Source organism: Polistes dominula, unplaced genomic scaffold, assembly GCF_049000335.1.
Source record: "Polistes dominula isolate Pdom_NZ unplaced genomic scaffold, Pdom_raw_medaka contig_33, whole genome shotgun sequence".
NCBI lineage: Eukaryota > Metazoa > Arthropoda > Insecta > Hymenoptera > Vespidae > Polistes > Polistes dominula.
The window spans coordinates 5,825,715-5,845,299 of NW_028300998.1; the positions used below are offsets into that span (position 1 = coordinate 5,825,715).

The window sequence follows — 19,585 nt, forward strand, 5'->3', positions numbered from 1 at the left end:
TTTCTGCTTTGATCGATATGTCGAAGTTATTTAATATATATAAGTATATATATCGTCATAGAAACGACCTTATATTGAATCCTTTCTTCTAATGATTATTTAAATTTCCATATTGTTCAAGTTTATTGAATTGTTCTACTGGTAATTCGATTGAATTAAAAAATAAATTTTATTTCGTAATGGCTAAATCTGTAACTGTTTATGAGAAACCAGTATCACATATAGGTATGTATAAACAAAAGTTTAGAAATGAAAATAATTTAAAGATGATTTATTTAAAAAGGATTAGCCGATTGGTATGCTAAGCAATGGGAACTTCAGCAAAGTGTAGGAAGTAGAACATCAGATGCATTTGAATTGCGTAGCTCAGGAAGGATTACTCGATCCGAAACAAGAGTTAAAACAGAATGGAATACATATATGAATAATGTCCGATTAGCAGATAGGTGAAAATTCTTTTTAAAAAATGATATACATTACTGAAGTATAATAATTAAATGTAATGTTCTATAATAGGATAACAGAACTCTCCAGATGGAAAGAATTATTTGAACATTTACTAGAAAGATTGCTCTCAGAAATACGTTTTTTAAAAGATGAGAAAGCAGACACTGAAAAAGAAATAGATATATTAAATTATCCTTTACAAATTACTGCTGAATGTATTTCAATGAGAGATTGTCGTAGAGGAACTGAACTTACTTATGACGAGGCAGATACGGAATTAAAAAAAGAACTTTGTGTTATCGAAAATATTAAAGCTTTTTTAACCGATAAGTAAATGTTTATCAATTTTTATTATACTATATAATATATGCATAAGGATTACTTTAAAAGATTTATAACAGGGTGCAAGCTGCATGGGAAAAATTAAATTGTTTGGAAGAAGTTAAATTTAAAATAAGTTTAGATATCGAAGATAAAAATGAGACTACTAGAATTGATAAAGAAAATCTCGAATTGGATCGTACTTGTGCTAATATTAGTTATAAACCAAATGCTTTGAAAAAATCAAAAAAGTAAGTATATTATTAAATTGATGAAATTTATGATTTGTGTAATAAATATACATATTCATTGTATTATAGTGAGATATCTTACGAAGGTTGGATAGAAAATTGTAATAATTTGAAAATCTTGGCTGATAATGAATTAAGCGACGTATATAGCTTTCGAGAAGGTATGCAAGTTATGCGAGAACGTGCTAGGAACGATATAAAAGCTCAACAAGATGTTACTGATTTTGCTTTAAGAAAACGAATATATCAAACTCAAAAAGCTCGAAACGAACTTGAATGGCAGAAATTAAAGGTATATGAATGAAATCCAACATATAACTTTCTCTTCGTATTTATAAATTAATATAAATTTAACATCAACATTACAGATGCACAAAGAAATGGAAAATTTACATAAAGAAATAATACGTTTAGAAGGCGAATTTTTACATAAAACAGACGCAATAAAATGTGCCGAAACAAGATTAGAAAATCGTAGCTACCGTCCTGGTTTTGAATTGTGCGAAGATGAAACACAAATCGGGTTAAGAAATGAAGTTTTACAATTAAAAAAACTGAAAATGAATTAGCTAAAACAATTGACAACGCAAAGTATGTATATTTATCTATAAATACTTTATTATTAACGAATATATCTCGAGAGATTTTTAATTCTATAAAATTTTTCTTTTCTTTTTATAGAGCAACATATAATGGTTTAGAATCTTTGCTTCTACGAATTGATAGAAATTTAGAAGATAAACAGCATTCGCTCTCAACAGATATCATGTGTTTGGACATGAGATCAACATTGAAAACTGGCGATAGAACAAGATTACCCAATGAAACAGATCGTAATATTATATTGACTCGTATGGAGAAAGAAATACCATTGGAATCATAAATTTGGATCTTACATGTTGATTATTTATACATTTCTTAATTATATAACACATAAAAAATTAATTTTGACATATCTTATGTTTCAAGATACTAATTTTATTGAATCAGGATTAGCTTTGATTAAAGCGTATTCAGTAATAAATGTATCGGTCAAAGCTGCATCTAAAGTTTTAACTGCTCGTCTGTGTATCTTTCCAACTTTTTTTGCTTCTCCATGTTTCATTTCAAATATGATATAATCTATCCAAATCTTAGGATTAGTTTTACCAAATTGTAAAGTGGCCATTTCATAAGGACGTCTTGCATGTTTTAATACAATTTCTGGTTGCATAAGTTCTAAATCGGCCATTTTTTGATGTAATTCAAGACACATGGGTGGTTGTAAGCAAAGACTTTCGTATATCTTCCGAGCAGCTTGAATACCTAAAATAATATATTAAATGATATAAATATTTAATTATTATCAAATCAATATTAGAAATGAGGAAATTAATATTAGAATAAATACTTTTGGTTAAAACCACCCATTCGATATAACTAGGTTTCATATCTTTAGAAATTTCAAGAGGTTCTTGTACTGCAGCTTGAAAAATTTCTTCAATTTTATTGGGATTTGTAACTTGCGCATGTAAAAGCTTCATTCTCCACAAAGATAATGATTTTTCACCAAGAATTTGTATTGCCTGTGTAAAAAGAAACAAGTTTTTAAAAATATTTTTCATATACCATCGTTTAAAATAATAAATAAAAAAAAAAAATATTATACTTTTGCAAATACAGAATCAGCTTCTTCTTCCTGTTTTGTAATAAATAAATGTTTTAATCTAATATGCCAAAGAGAAACGCAATCAGGAATATTCTCAGTAGCAGAGGAAAGAATTTCCTCTAATTTTTTTGGCGCATTCTCATCTTTAATATCATTACTCAACATATCAATCTAGAATAAAATCATTTATTATTATTCAAATATAGATTTTACTTATTGTTAGTATTATATAATTAATACAACTTTCTACTTATATATATATAAGTACCCCAATATATACTCACCCAATGTAAATAATATTTTTCTTTTAATTTTTTAGCTTGATGTCCCTGCGTCAAAGCATTTTGTAATAATTTTTTTTTAAATTTGGCAAGTTTTCTGTATCTTGATTTATTTCTAATAAGCATTCTATATAAAAAGACCACATTTCTTCAGTTTTAATTTTTTTTACTGCTGTTTGATAAACCTTGTTACAAAAAATTATACGATCTCTTAAAGTAGACTGCTCCGAGGAATCAATTTCCATTATAGATTCGTCAAACACAAATGGTTGTACAAGTCCTTCCAATTCACGACGTGCCATTGTATCCCACATTAAAGGTTCATGTGCATATTGTTGAATCATGTCACTAAAATATATAGATATTTTAGATCAAATAAATCATAATCTAATTCTCTCTCTCTAAGTCATTGTCTATAAATTTATAACAAAATAAAATTTACCTAACAATTTTCTTTTCCAATTGTTCTGCCTTATATTCTTTTGCTATATTAAGTAATTCTACAATAAATTTAATATCTTCAACGGATTCTTTCGCTGCTTTATATATAACATAAGCTTTTTTCAATGGTACAGGCATATCATCATCATCTTTTTTCAACGGTACAGGCATATCATCATCATCTTTTTTCAACGGTACAGGCATATCATCATCATCTTTTTTAGACGGGGAACTTTGCATTTCGTTTTCATTATTTTCAGTATTTTTTAATGTTTCATCTAATTCTAATCTATAAGCAAGCTGAATATATTACTCTTATCTAAAATTAAATTAATATTAATTAATATTTATTTATATTTACCTGAAAATATCGATTAGTAATATTTGTGAATTTGGATGAAAATGTAAACCACGAAGTATTAATTGACGAGCAGTATCTATTTTTTTATTTTCTTCAATTTCCCAGCGTGCTGCTATATGCCAACATTTAGGTTTATCTTGATGCACTTGTAACATTTTAACTATTGTTTTTTTACCACTATTTTGAAAACGCTGATCAAAACAATCGCATTATGGTTAATACAATTTAATCTATTTCTAATTTACTTATCATATATAATAAATAGACTTACCATGTGTTTACAAAATTTAAGATATGCAATCCAAAATCTAACATCTTCTTGGAACTTCGATATGGCTTCTTTGTATAAAAGATTAACTTTATTTTTAATTGCATTGTCGATATCAGATTTTTTATGAGTAATGGCATATTTCTATCAAATAAAATAATAGATTTAAGTAAAATATATTAGGCTACTACATTACTATGATAATAAGAGAAAAAAATAGAAAAAATCACTTACATCTCTACGTTGTTTAATTAGTTTTAGGAGATCCATTTCATATTGAATGTATCGCAAATAATCCTCTTTACATTTTACATGTCGTTGAATTTTGTATTCAAATTCTTTGAGTTTTTTTGCTATACTTCTGTTGAAATAATAAAAAATAAAATTTTGTTATAAAGATTATTGTAAAAAGTGATTTTATGAAGGTTATGTAAAATCAACGTTAACATTAACATTACATAGGCTAAATTTTATTTGTATTTTTATATAAAAAATAAACATCAATGTATTGAATATCATGGACATACCGAATTTCGTTTATGTCAAAAAGTTTTATCCTTTCCATTTGTTCCAATTCAGGGATCATATCCTCGCATCGTTTTTCAACAAATTCTGCCATCTTGACTTGTTTTATTTATATTTATTTTATATAAATGAAAAGAAGACCTTTTTATTTTATTACAAATAATAAATTGCAAAGTACGAATACACTTCTTTAAAACACACGTGAATGAATCTAAATCTTCTGGTAGTATAAAGATACTATATATGCCTGTAGTAAAAAAAATATAGAACTAATATTGCGCCATCTGCATTTGAAAATACGTACTTAAACTATCAAGAAATGGTATTTACCCTCTAATCTGGAAACCCTACAGCTTACTCTTCAGTGAAAGAGGGTTGTAATCCTAATATATGTAACATATAAAAGTGTATATATAAATTCTATTATTCTCTAATTAAAATTCTGGGAACATTAAAATGTACTTAAATAATTATTCAAATTAACAATGATATGAGAATATTGGAAATTAGTTCATTTATATCAGAATTATAAATTTAGAAGTGTTGATATTAAAAAAAAAAAAATAAAATAAAAAACATTAAAATGTTGAGGCGAAATAGGTAATTATATAACTGAATAGATTATTATTATTTTTAATCCAATTTAATAAATTGATGATTAAATTTAATAATTAGATATTAAATTTTGTATATTTAATTACCAAAGAATTGAAATATTACTCTTATAGATTTTTTATTATTTATTTTATAAATAGATAAATGGTAATATATAATAATAATAATAATAATAATAATAATAATAATAATAATAATAATAATAATAATGAAAATTTATTACTTAGATTGAAACATAAAATAATTTGTATCAGTACCATTATATTTATCACTATTATTTATAATGAATATCTTGAATATGAGATACAAAAATTTAAATGGACTTTGCCAGATTGTACAGATTGCGTTAAAGTACTTTTAGTAGCGGATCCGCAAATATTAGGAGAGAAAAATGAGAATTATATGGGCTCATGGGCAGCAAGATGGGATAGCGATAGGTAAGTATAACACTAAATAGAATAATTAGAATACACTAGCATTAATTGCCCAGTTAAACGTTGGATACCCAATATACATTTAGATATATATATTTACATTTTTTAAACATTTCATGAAATGTTAAAATTGATCTCGGTTTTGTTCCACAGTGTATTATTTACAGGTACTTAGAAAAAACCTTCTCAAGAGTTTTAAAATACTCTCAACCAAATGTTATAGTATTTCTTGGTGATCTCATGGATGAAGGCCACATCTCTGACGCAGAAAAATTTAATACATATAAAAAAAGATTGGATTATATATTTCAAACTTCTGATGATATAATGGTATTGTAGTTTTACAAAATGATTTATGATTAATGATCTATTTCATTTATCTGAATGATATATTTTACATCGCTTTGATTAATATTTTATCCAATTTACTTGACATTAATTAGAAAATCTATTTACCTGGTGACAATGATATCGGAGGAGAAGAAAATAAGGTTTCAATGAATATTCATAACAGATTTCATTATGCGTACACTCAGCCCGACGTGTTAGTTTATAAACGTGTTACATTTTTTAAGGTAACATACCTTTAATAAGCAGATTTTTTAAGCTATTCGATTTTCATTAAACTCATTTTATTTTTTAGTAAATATATATTTTTTGTTTGTTTCTTATTTTTGTTTTTGTTTAGGTTAACAGATTGACTCAGTTTATACCAGAAGCTCCTAAGGATGCATTTCTTAATGATTATGCTGAAAGAAATACAACCAATGTTGTACTTAGTCATATACCATTATTATTTATGCCAGGAAGTTTTGTACAAAATGTATGTCTATATATACGTTTATAAGAGATACTCAATGATGATGATGATAACGAAAACGGCGACAACGACGATGATGTTTTTTATTTATTTTTTCATTGTAGATGATCAAAGAATTATCACCACAAATTATTTTTACTGCACATGAACATAAAGCGTTGCACATTAGTTTGGATACGATGACTGATCAATTAAGTGAAATTTGGGTTCTTCCACCTGACGAGACACCTCTTTATCAATTAAGAATGGATGTAGGTGATATCCATGAAGTTCAAATACCAACATGCTCTTATAGAATGGGCACTCGTAATATGGGTTATGGAATTGCTTATATTGGTATAAAAATAAATAATATATTTTTATTTTTATTTCCTAATGAGTTGTTTTTAGTGTGTATATATTTATATATATATATATAATTATATTATTATTACAGATACTCAAGAAAAAATAGTGCAATTTACAATTCTATGGTTGCCAAATAGGTTGTTGCAGCTGAAGACTTATATTTTTATTATAATACTAATGATATTATTTTTAATGTGTTCTTGTATATGCAGCTGTTGCTTCAAGACTCATACAACATATAATCGTATACCCACCATTTCGCAGTACAGTAAATCATAAATCGTTAATATTCAAAAATTTGATTAATTCTTATTTAGTGCGACAGTAATCCGTCCAAGTAATGTGATTGTTCTATCATCCACATTGGATATTTAAAACAAAATTTAATGGAAATTATATAAATATTGATGCTCTGTCTTTTTTCTAATAGTTTTAACTATTAAGATTTTTATTTAATTTAATGTATCTATAAAAAGTTTCCCAAAATTCCTTTATTATATAACACATACATATGTGCCTGTATCAGTGTTATGCACATTCGTTATTATGCATTTGTGTAAAACACTAGACATAGCTTATGCAATGCTAAGAAAATTATATCGATTAATATTTTTCTTATATAAATAATTTAACAAATGTTGCTGTATATAAAATTATATTTAAATACATAATAAAAATTCAATAATCAACACACAAACCGAAAATATATCTATATAAATAAATATATTTAAAAATGTGCATATACGCAAATATCAAAACATTAACATTATAAATTTTAATTGATCTATCATATATAGCAAGATTATTTTTTAAATAATAATGAATCTATCTTTTGCATTTAAATGCATTTATAATAATTCTATGTCTATATAAATACAATTATCTCTTGTTATTTATTTTTTATGATTAGAAAGTGGTAAATAAAAACATATGTTTACTTTATATACAAATATAGTGCTTATCGTAAAGGAGCTACTAGCTTGAGTACTTTAAGTGACAGAGTCAAGAGTGAAAAAGAAGCTAGAAAGTTGCCAGGAATAGGAAGACACATATCTCAAAAGATAGACGAATTTCTTCAAACTGGGAAATTACGCAAACTAAAAGAAGTAAATATATTGCAACATATTTCTATTATACTTCTATAATATGGATGTTGATCATTATTTCGTTGTAGATTAATAAAAATGATGATAATATTGCAATGAGTGTGTTAACACTCGTGTTTCTGGTATTGGTCTTGCTAAAGCAAAATGTTTAATCAAGCTTGGAATTAAAAATTTGGATGATTTAAAAGAACACTGGGAATTATTGAATAATTATCAACAACTTGGTTTAAAGTATTATTGATAAACTTTGTTTGTCTACCATTACTCTTACAAAAATTTATGGATTACATTTTCTTTTCCAGGTATTTTGATGATTTTGAGAAAAAGGTACCTAGAACAGAAATAGCTGAAATTGAAAAATTGTTAAAGAAGTATATTTATGAATTGAGTGAAGAATACATTATTAATATATGTGGATGTTATAGACGTGATAAAGAAGACAGCTGGGATATGGATGCAGTGATAACTCATCCAGATTATATTTCCGAAGAAAAAGAATAGTGATATGCTTAAAAATATTGTTGAATATCTTGAAAAAAACATTTAATTACAGATAAAATATCTATTGGACCAACAAAATTTATGGTAATATACTTAGATTTTTCATTTGATACAATTATTAATGATTCGTTAATTTAACATTTTAGGGTGTTTGTCGTGTGTCAAATGATAAAAGTGAATTATTCAGACGTTTGGACATAAGATGGATACCATATGATCAATATTATTGTGCTATGCTTCATTATATTGGTAGTGATCTTTTTAATAAGAATATAAGGGCTTATGTGTTGGAAAAAAAGTATACATTAAATGAATATACATTAAATGAATATACATTAAAACGACTTACAGAAAAAGATATTATTTGTTAATAAAATTGTTTCTATTGTATATAATAAAAAATTGAATAATAATCCTTATTTCAGGTATTCCAGGAGAAGCTGAGAAAATCACATGTGAAGAAGATATTTTAAAAATACTTGGACTTCCTTTTGAAGAACCAAAGGATCGAGATTTTTTTTATATACATAAAGAATAATATAATGAAAAAAAATAAATTTATTGTAAACAATGTATTAGTATTTTAATAATGTTTATAGTAAGAGATTCGAATATGTATATATATATATATATATATATATATATATATATATATATATATATATATATATATATATATTTTTTTTTTCTAATTATTTATTATACATTTATTTTCTGTGAACAAAATAATTTCAAAAAATACTGTTTATTTGAAAACTTTTCTAAAAATTCAAAAAATTCGTTTAAATTTTTGAATCTTCATCTTTTAAATGAGATTTTATTCATTACAATCGATTAAAAATTGTTTCTGGTACGTTCAATGACTTAAACGCTTAATTCGATATTTATATCTCGGGAAGATCGCACAACAGCCTTAATAATAAAGTATCATATTTTATATTTATTTATATTATATATATATATATTATATAACTTTGAGAAAATCAAATATTATTATTTATTAAACTAGAACAATCTCTAACATTGTAAGTAAATAGTATTCTCTCTGTGTGTCTTATTACAATGACACTTATATAGTTTTGTTAAATAATAATATAGTGTCATTTCTTATAATTGAAAATATATAAAATTTTATAATATAAAATATCAAATTATCTAAATATTAAATGAACTAATATAGATATTTTTTGAATATATATAAAAAAGAATATATATAAGAAAATAATTATACTTAATGTATATATTACATTTCTTTCAAAAATTTAAACTGTAATTACAATTTCTTTTTTGTAAAGTACGTATGAAATGAATGTCCACAACACTGTTGTCCATAGATTTATAATAAGTTGAACTGAATGTGTTGGATTATTTTCTCTCCATGACCAAGGAAATAATCCCATTGTAATATAATGACCAACATAAAGAAATATTGAATTAGCTCCTGTACAAGAATAAATATATGTAAGCAGACGGAAATGCATTTGAATTACAAAAAAAATATAAATGTTTAAAACTATAAATAAATTTTATTGTTCACAAACCTGCATATACGAACGGTGCTCCAGTGAAAAATTGCTTATAGTCAATTAAATAATATAAGATAGCAAATAAAAGGAAAGCAAAGCTGCTTGTTGTCAATACAAACGAAAGTGTCATCATTTTTTTGCTAACTGGTATTACACCATCTACTAGACTAAAATTGCATAAAAATCCAGCGATGATACCCTAAATTAATATAATTATATAATATTTGTTTGTTTACCACACCCTTTCATTTTTTTCATTAATAAAAAGACGCATAACATAGACAAATTATTTACCGTAACCAATGACCATAACAACCATCTTAAAATTTTAGATTTACATTGATAATAATATAGTAAAATATGTCCAGCTTGAACTCCCAAGTAAACGATAAATATTGCTGAGATAGTATTCATTATTCCTGAAAAATATGATTTTAAACATATATAATGTATATATTAAAAAAACATTTTTTTTTCTGAATGAATAATAACATGCCTTCAGGATCATGCTGTAATATATTTCCATACACAAGATTCTTTGTATTATTATACATATGCTTGCCAAAAACATATCTATCAATATAACCAGCTGCACCGCCAGTACAATTTGTATATTTTTGAAAAGTATCATATCCTCCTGGTCCAAAATATCCTTTTGGACAATTTGGGACTGGCAAGAGAAAAGTTATTAAAGTGTGAGTGGCAACAATAGCTAGAATGATACACCATTGAATCCAATTGTTTAAAATATCTTCTAAAATGGAAAATCGTCCAACCTGCAATAATCAATTTAAAAGTATTATTTTTTCATTATTTCCATTGTACAATATGTATAAAATATTTGTTTATAATAAATAAAATAAACGAACCGAAATAGGCGTTCTCATAAATAGCGTTTCCAATACAGTACAGACAAAATACGAAATTGCCAAAAGTTGTAGAACGCCAGGAAAACGGAGATTTTCTAAATAGTAACTTTTTCCATGGAAATTTGTAAATATTTTTCGAGAATTAATCATTAAACCAATTAATATTAACATTAACGTTCTGGTAAAATTACGCATAATTATTTTTGTTCGTGAAGACATATGACGAAATTCTCCTCTCTTTGATATTGCTATTGTCAAACCCATTATCCATGCAAACCTGTAATATAAACTTATATGTGATTTAATCATATGAAAAAAAATTAATTAATAATAATTTACCAAGGAAGCACCAAGTCAGCAACAGTAAGACCAAACCAAGCACTATGATTGAAAAATACATATTCTCCTCCTCCATTATTAACAAATATCATTAGCAGTATTGCAATACTAGAAAGAAAAGATATGAATATTTTATTGTAAAGACAAAATAATATTAGAATATATATAAAATAAATTCAAGTTCAGAGAAAAAAATCATTACCCTCTAAATGTATCAACTGACTGGACTCTTGTACTTAATCGAGTTACATTTATTGCTGGTTGAATTTGTCTTTCAGATTCTTGTAAGACTGATAAATCCTTTAGAATAATAATAACATATTTAAAAGATAATATGATATTATTTAAAAAAAGATTTGTGTGTACATCTTATTATTAATATATGTATTTTATTTACTTACATCATGAAGATACATTCCATCGTACCGAAAATAATGTTTTATAGCTCTCAGAATAACTTTTCCTATTTGTATTACAATTATTGATATAATTAATAACAACAATGCTGCTATTAATGCTGGAAAATAACATTTTTATTAACTTAAATAAAATAATTATTTATAAAAGCAGAAATAATATGTTAAAGAGATTTTTTTCTTAAGTAAAAATATATATCTATAGCTTACGAAAATAAGCATTCGATGGATTATTAATTAAATAAATATTTGAACATATTTCCTCGGCAGACAAATTCCACCCATATCGTCCATGTTCTTTGAACGTATATGTTGTGCTAAATAAAAGTTAATAAATATATAATTATAAGTGCAATGAAGAATTTAACATATTAAGTCCTAAGCTTCTTTTGTTTTGCTTATTGTTTAGGCCACAATAATTTGTTATCTACAGAAATACTCAAAAATGTCAACTAATGGTGATGCAGCCTGAACAAAAATTCTAAAGCTGGTTCATTAATATCGAAGTGGCGTTTAAAATGTTAAAAAAATATTTGACTGCTTAAGTATATATATTATTTGCTTACTGGCACCATTCATAGTTATTCATATAATACATGTGAAGTGGATATTTTGTAGATATTAATAATGATGTAGTATTTTCTGCAGGTAAATTGGCTGTTGGTATTCCATGACACTATATAAGGTAAATAATGAAAGTATTATATCGTGCATATATAGATTTTTTAAATAATAACATTAGCTTTATTATAAATACGTACCAGTCTACATTCAGAAAAGGTAGAGTAGAATGTAAGATCTTGTTTATATTTATTTATAATATTCAAACATGCTTGATCAATTCCAAGCGTTGCATTTGGATCCAAACAAGGATTGATCGTTTTTTCCATGATAGAAACTATGTTTTGCTTTACACGTTTGTTATTACAACATTACTTTTTCTAACTGTCAAAATCAAAAAGATAAAATAATATATATAAATGTAGTATATTAAGATTAATAAATTCATATATTTTTTGTATACATTATAAATATATAAATTGTCAAGAAAATTGTGTAAATAATTTATTATCAGAAAATTTATAACAATTTGACAAGCATCATTCAATATGAAAATTATTTACGAAAAAAAGCTTGCGTCATATTGTTATTATTTGTATTACCTTTTAATTAATAACACTTAAATTTAATCATTCCACGCTCTAAGAAATTGTCAACGCTCATAGACTTCAATATTAAAATGACATACTGTTTCAAATACTGTTTCATTAAAGTTAGTAATATGAGATTGTATGCATCAAAATATCATTAATAAGTAGAGATAGATATATCATATGATACGATATAAAAATATCTATGTTGCACTCACTTTCAAGATAAGTGAACCACGTCTGATTAGTTGATGGATGCACTGCATTAAACAAAAAAAATATTAACTATATTTCATATTATTTTATTTCATTTAATATAAATACATTTTTAATAATAATTATTATTATTTTTCATTTTTGGAATGGAAATAATATAAATAAATGTTTTACATTAAAGTGCAGTTTACATTTGCTCAAGAACATTTATATATACACGTGAGCGTTTACATGGAAACGAAGTGTTAGGGAAGCCATTTGGGAGAGCGCCATTTTGTCGGTTGGTGTCGTCGTAAAATCTGTGGTAGTGGTATAGAACATCTGCCGAAATTGCCCTTGAATTTTCGTTATTGTATTTTATTATAATTAATCAAAAAGTTGAAGTTTTTCTAAACTTCTAAATATAAACAGAGTAAGATCAGTAATTTTTTAAATTTATTTAATGCTAGATTATCTTAGAAAATATTATCGCAACTTAGGGCGTCTTATAAGATTATTGCAGTGTAGTTCATTCTTATTATGAAATCTTTGTTTTACGCATTAAAACATTGATAATTTTGATAGTATAATATTATGTAGACGAACTATTGTTAACCATAGTTATTATATTATTATTAACTCTAAAATCGCGGGTAATGTGAAATTAGCGGCCCAAATATTTTGTAAAATTTATCAGAATTATCAATAAGTTTCTTTTACTATTTCCTGTTAAATATGATAGTCACATTTTCTAAAAAAATAATACGATATTAAGAAAATCCCTTCTTTTTTTTTTTTATTTCTTTTTCTATTCCTTTTAATCTAATTCTTAAGACATATCTATATAACGAATACAATTAGCTTGTAGTTGGAGAATTAAGAGAGAGAGAGTCTCTCCTTTATTATACTCATTTAATAAAGTGTTTAAATAATTAGAAGAGTATATATATATATATATATATATATTCATATATAATCAATAAGTATAAGAAAAAAATTGCTTATAAATTATTTAATTCTTTATTTAGTAAATTAGGAATCCGCAGATACACGTGGGTTATATTAAATACTATTTTTTTTTGTTTTCTTTTGAAGTATAAACCATGTCAAATGGTGGTGGAGATCACGATGACGAGGGATATGTCGTCAAGATACGTGGACTTCCATGGTCAACTACAGTTGACGAAATAATGAAATTTTTTGGAGATTGTTCCATAACCAATGGAAAAGAAGGAGTACACATGACTATGTCACGCGAGGGAAGACCCAGTGGAGAAGCTTACGTGGAGATGGATACTCCAGAAGACATAGAGAAGGCTTGCAAAAGAGACCGAGATCATATGGGACATCGATACATTGAAGGTATATAATCATTGCTATTTAGACTACGATGATTTATTGGCTATAAAAATACATAAGAATTTTAGCTATTGGTGACCGATGCAAAGACCTAAAATCTAAGGTCGGTTTGTGAGGACTAACATAGTGTTTAATATGTTAATTGAACCTATATGCATATATTCTGCTTATCTTATTAAAAATATTCTTAAGATGTAATTAACATATCTTATGTGTTACATTAATAGTTTTCAAAGCAAAAAGGGGAGAAATGGAATGGGTAATCAAACGAAGTGGCTTAAATTTAGAAAATGCAATGGATGATGGATGTGTCAGATTACGTGGACTACCATTCGGTTGTTCCAAAGAAGAAATAGCACAATTTTTCTCAGGTATTTCATATATTTTTATCTATATATTAATATAATTTGTTTTTCTTGTTCATGATTGACAGTTTTTACTAAGTACTATTAGCTTTTGGTTCAAAAAAATTGTCCAGCACATATTTCTTTCTTTAACTTTAAATAGTCTCATTTCTTAAGGCACATATTGCTAAAAATAAATCATAATATTACTATAATTCTGAATCACAGGGACTAAATGCTTTTGATGGTGGTTCCACTGTTTAATTATAACTTGGTAATATTTCTATTTTTATTGTTAATGTGTAGCACTCAAATATATATGTGTGTGTGCATGTATTAACAATATACAATGCAGCAAATGATAAAGAAAACTTTACTATTATAGTATAAGAAATTTTCATATATATCTTTAATTAAATTTTCAATTAAAAAAATATAAAAATTTATGTATTATAGCTTTTTTTATCAATACAATATAATATATTGTTGTGACTATAAATAAATAACATTATTAACAAAATTTATTTTACATAAACATAATTTTATTAGGATCATATTTATAAATATATTCATTGTATTTAAAGATATATTTGTGTTAGTTCAATTATTAATGAGTATACATAATTTACCATTACCATTACCAATTATTAATACATTCAAATTTTAATCCATCCCAAGCAGTGTCTCTGTGTTTCTACGAATCATTACTATCCATTTTAGTTAAAATAACATATCATATCGTGAATTTTGTTTTTTAATTATAACGTATATTGATTTCATAAAATAGCATTGAACTGCTGAATTAAAATATAAAAATTCTGCTTCTACTTCATCTTTGCAAGAAAGAATATGAAATTGGAGTAAGACAATTTAATAAATATCTGCAAAGGCTAAGTAAATTGTGCTTAATAAGGGTTTGATAAGTACATTGATTCGATACTTTAACTCATAATTGGGTATTACGCTACAATATCGATGTTTGATTATGTGTGGGTCAGGGTTGGAGATATTGCCGAACGGGATTTCACTACCGACAGACTACACGGGCCGCAGTACTGGGGAGGCTTACGTTCAGTTTGTAAACAAAGATGTTGCGGAGCGCGCTCTGCAGAAACACAAGGAAAAGATAGGACACAGGTGGGGCACTGACGCTAGCTGGGTTTGGGTATATTTATGATTTTTCAATATCATTTTTTTATGATCATAGTATACGTAGGTATTTACATTTTGTTAGTCAATAGCGGGAATCAGTTTCTTTCAATATAGAAGCAGTTTCTTTAAATTAACTATCTTTACAAATTATTTGAAAAATGACACACAGTTTATTTTTATTCACTATTTAATGTTATGGTATACATCCTGGTAATTCAGGAAGTAACCGTTGTTTAAATAAATACAAACACTTATATCAAATGATTATGTAAAGAAACTGCCTCTTGGAGGGTAGAATCAAAATAAGGCTAAACATACGTAAGCAAAAGTACTGTTGGCCCAACTGAAACCTGTGGGTGGGTGCCGGGCGGGAAGTATCCCGTGACGTCGTCATCAAATCCCATGGGAGGTGGGTAGGGCCCCAGGATGGGTGGGCACTACAGAGGTAGTAAAGATCAATTTGATACTTCTGCCTCATACTAACAATTGTACTTTTCTTACAAAGCACAAGATATACATATCGTAAATTCTTAAATGTCGTAAATATTTGGACAAAATTTCTTTCTTTTTTTTTTCTTGTATTTATTTTTTGTTTATTTTAATTATATAAAGAAGTAGAATATATAAACAATTAAAAAATTGTACGTATTGATTTATAATAAAATAAATTATAAGAAAATTCATACCGTAAAAAGTGCAATTGCAAGTGTTATTTGCCTGAAGATCTAGTATCACAAGAGCTAGGGTTGGCATAAATTCATCAAAGCAATGTCATCGTGGAAGGGTGTCAACAGAAATTTAAAATAAATGTGGAGGTGTAGTATGCATAGTTGTTTCATTATCCCAAAAAATTGACTTAAAACATTAGATTTCCTATTTTATTAAAAAAATTTTTTTTTCTTTATACGAAAGCACTACTGTTCTTAACTTATTGAAGGTATGAATTTGAACACATAGTTTACAAATATTAATTGCCTCTTTTTCGAAGTTATATACTTTTCAATGTTTAATTACATTATTATCAAAAAATAATAGTCAATCAGTTTAATGTATAAAATATACTCATTAATATATTTAATTATTAACAGGTATATTGAAATCTTCCGAAGCAGTTTGTCTGAAGTACGTGCTAGCATAGGACCAAAAATGCGTGGGCCAATGGGTGGATTTAATCAAAGACCTGCACCATATGATCGTGGTGATCGTTTTGGAGGCATGAATCGTTTTAGTAACAATAGCAGAGGATCTAGAAATAGAGGTATTTGTTAAGTTTAAATAAATACTGAGAGAATTATAATTGTTGCTTAACTTTATATGCAATATATTGCAGATTTTGATAGTGGTCCTTGGGGAAGCGGAAATAACTTCAATTCACGTGGTAGTGGAATGGGTATGCGTGGTGGAATGGACATGAAAGGAGGAAACTTTAGAGGAAGTGGTGATAATTGGGGCAATAATACTGGTCTTCATAGTATACATATGAGAGGTTTACCATTCAAAGCAACAGAAGATGATATAGCAGATGTAAGTACATCGAAATTACTGCCAATTATAGTTATTTATTAAAAAGAATATGAATAAAACAACCGTTTACTAATCAAACATGTATTAATTTAGTTTTTCAGGCCTGTTGTGCCGATAAATGTTAAGATTCTCTTGGAAAATGGTGGGCGTCCATCTGGTGAGGCAGACGTGGAATTTGAAACCCACGAAGAAGCTGTTAGAGCTATGAGCAAGGTTAAATAAATTGTTAATTTTTTTAACTTTTTATTCTTTAGAGTACTGTTGAGTATTATTAAGTTATCTTGTAGAGTACTCTTCAAAATTCTGTGTTATTTGAATTATTATATAATTTCGACATATTTATAAATCGATATAGACGTATCTGAAAATAATATTTATATATTTGTGTAATGTTACAGGACAAAAGCCATATGTCTTACAGATACATAGAGTTATTCCTTAACTCAAGCAATAGCTCAAGTGGAATGTCTTTGGGTGGTATAGGGAACTTTTGTGGAGGTATATAAATTGTTTTTTTTTTTTTAATTAATAATAATTTTAAAATATTGTTATCATGTTACTTACGCAAGATATATTGAATTTATTATATATAGTAAATTTTATTGTTTATATCTATTTCTAGGTTTGGGTAATAACTTTAGGCCAGGATATTCTCCAAATAGAGGATTCAGCAGTCAATTAGGAGGTAGCAATTACAACAGTTTTTGAGATTCGATGCCACGTTTTTCACGTTCTCTAAGAAGAAGGATATAAGATGATGATTTAAGGTTTAAGGAATCAATATTCTAACTTCGAGAAATATTGATGCATATGGAATTACCTTTTGCAAATGATATCGAGTTTAGAAATGATTATTAATATTATTCACACATTGAATATTTTTTTTACGTTCATTTATTAAAATAAAATATTTAATTATTAAGTAATTTGGCAATCACTTAGATTTCTTGATAACAGATTCTTGAAGAAGAACAAGAAGATTCCGTTTAGAGACACAAATAATATGCGTTAAATTCATTACATGTTAACATAATTAATGATAAATGATAAAGGATCTATTTTATTTGAAATTTGTGTCAAACTTTTTCTTTTTTTTTTGTATTTTCTTTCATTTATACAAATTTATTTAATTTCTTTTATTTCTTTTGTACTTCATATTAACAAAAAGGAATATACATAAGCAAAGTGTCCTATTCATTAATATTTTTTACTAAATATAGTATATACATTTAAGAACGAATATTTTAAAAGTCACTGTTAATATTGAAAGTGTAATATTATCTTATTTTACTTATTATTTCACTTAAAAATAATTCAATATTGACAGATCTGTAATAAATATCCATTAAATAAAAATTTAGGCAAATTTCATTAGGCACTTTGTTATTATAGTTTATCTTCGTTTTGTACATGAAGATATCAGAATACACAAATCTTTATAATCTCAAAAATTATTTTCTTTTTTTTTTGTTAAAATAATTTAGTAAGAAAACCTAAATTGGTGTCTATAAGGATAAAATTACATTTAATAACATTAATTGTATTTTTTAAAATAATCGAATCACGATTCTGCAGGTGTGGTTTCATTGATTCAAAAAATGTAATACTCTTTAGTTTCTGTTTATGGTAATGATAAATGTCGCGTAAGGATTGTGAATATGTTTATGTTCCTTTATTAATTCTACTTTGTATATGTGGAAATCGAGCCTATGCCATAAAAGTATGAAATAAAATAGTAATAATGAATGCCGAATGAGAATTGTGCTTTAAAAGTATAGTAAATAAAAATGTTATCTTCTTATTCAATCTTATTCTGTGATAATACCTAAATCATTTTTATTTTTATATATATATATATATATATATATATAGTAAAGTAAGCGGTCTTTAGCTAGATTTCATTTGCCATGGAATGTATAGCATATAAAAATATGATAAACATTACATGGAAAGTAATATCCATTGCCCAGGTCTAACCACGAGGAGGTAACCGCTTCTGAAGACCCAGGAGGGATGTGCATTATAAAGATGCCCACATCCGAATATAATTCAAAGAAAGAAACCTAACTCTTAGGCCCCGCCATAAGAGAACCACCATAAATAATGCTTAGAATTACACACTAGAATAAGCACAATATATTTCAATATATATTTCAATATAAGCACATGTAGAAATTACAAGTTTAATATTTAATCATTTTTAATGTACCTAAAATATCGTATAAAAAAAACAAATATATATAATATTAGATAGTACCTGTAGAAAAAAAAAGATATTGGATAGTACCTGTAGAAAAAAAGAAGATACACAAAAAATAACTATCATATACATACGATACTAGA

The 19,585-nt window shown here is 26.1% G+C and overlaps 6 protein-coding genes across 7 annotated transcripts; 4 read left to right on the top strand and 2 right to left on the bottom strand.

Moving 5' to 3' along the window:
- The first annotated feature begins 37 nt into the window (after positions 1–37).
- Positions 38–2,056, top strand: LOC107067105 (tektin-B1). The gene is given in 8 exon segments (XM_015322319.2): positions 38–225; positions 284–446; positions 517–777; positions 849–1,019; positions 1,089–1,311; positions 1,388–1,571; positions 1,574–1,610; positions 1,701–2,056. Coding segments are annotated over 8 exon segments (1,287 nt in total). The 5' UTR covers positions 38–179; the 3' UTR covers positions 1,903–2,056.
- Positions 1,900–4,790, bottom strand: LOC107067096 (U3 small nucleolar RNA-associated protein 6 homolog). Its single transcript, XM_015322308.2, is given in 10 exon segments — positions 1,900–2,324; positions 2,410–2,584; positions 2,668–2,838; positions 2,952–3,034; positions 3,037–3,296; positions 3,391–3,678; positions 3,751–3,941; positions 4,022–4,162; positions 4,253–4,379; positions 4,546–4,790. Coding segments are annotated over 10 exon segments (1,869 nt in total). The 5' UTR covers positions 4,638–4,790; the 3' UTR covers positions 1,900–1,983.
- Positions 4,791–4,876: 86 nt separating this feature from the next.
- Positions 4,877–7,457, top strand: Mppe (Metallophosphoesterase). Of its 2 annotated transcripts, none has more exons than XM_015322381.2 (7): positions 4,877–5,143; positions 5,386–5,595; positions 5,760–5,922; positions 6,036–6,167; positions 6,281–6,415; positions 6,517–6,748; positions 6,849–7,457. In XM_015322381.2, exons 1-7 carry the CDS (start codon positions 5,127–5,129, stop codon positions 7,037–7,039), a joined length of 1,080 nt encoding a protein of 359 aa, XP_015177867.1. In that variant the 5' UTR covers positions 4,877–5,126; the 3' UTR covers positions 7,040–7,457. The 2 variants fall into 2 exon arrangements, with proteins under 2 accessions (XP_015177867.1, XP_089029843.1); XM_089173717.1 differs by having other exon boundaries at positions 4,878–5,143; positions 5,490–5,595.
- Positions 7,458–7,680: 223 nt separating this feature from the next.
- LOC107065588 (DNA polymerase beta) lies at positions 7,681–8,938 on the top strand (the record flags this gene model as incomplete). Its single annotated transcript, XM_089173633.1, is given in 6 exon segments — positions 7,681–7,866; positions 7,935–7,973; positions 7,976–8,097; positions 8,169–8,451; positions 8,514–8,722; positions 8,791–8,938. Coding segments are annotated over 6 exon segments (954 nt in total), but the record flags the coding sequence as incomplete, so codon positions are not given.
- Positions 8,939–9,045: 107 nt separating this feature from the next.
- Positions 9,046–12,915, bottom strand: LOC107067171 (heparan-alpha-glucosaminide N-acetyltransferase). The gene is made up of 12 exons (XM_089173709.1): positions 12,681–12,915; positions 12,279–12,462; positions 12,084–12,193; positions 11,728–11,834; positions 11,503–11,618; positions 11,304–11,401; positions 11,102–11,209; positions 10,763–11,039; positions 10,390–10,669; positions 10,188–10,312; positions 9,909–10,092; positions 9,046–9,808 (listed from the first exon to the last, which is right to left on the bottom strand). The coding sequence occupies exons 2-12, from the start codon at positions 12,405–12,407 to the stop codon at positions 9,630–9,632; spliced, it is 1,713 nt and encodes a 570-aa protein (XP_089029835.1). The 5' UTR covers positions 12,408–12,462; positions 12,681–12,915; the 3' UTR covers positions 9,046–9,629.
- Positions 12,916–13,135: 220 nt separating this feature from the next.
- On the top strand, positions 13,136–19,043 carry glo (heterogeneous nuclear ribonucleoprotein glorund). Its single transcript, XM_015322445.2, has 9 exons — positions 13,136–13,296; positions 13,959–14,225; positions 14,450–14,593; positions 15,565–15,703; positions 16,807–16,976; positions 17,049–17,242; positions 17,336–17,455; positions 17,641–17,740; positions 17,865–19,043. Exons 2-9 carry the CDS (start codon positions 13,967–13,969, stop codon positions 17,948–17,950), a joined length of 1,212 nt encoding a protein of 403 aa, XP_015177931.1. The 5' UTR covers positions 13,136–13,296; positions 13,959–13,966; the 3' UTR covers positions 17,951–19,043.
- The last annotated feature ends 542 nt before the right edge of the window (positions 19,044–19,585 follow it).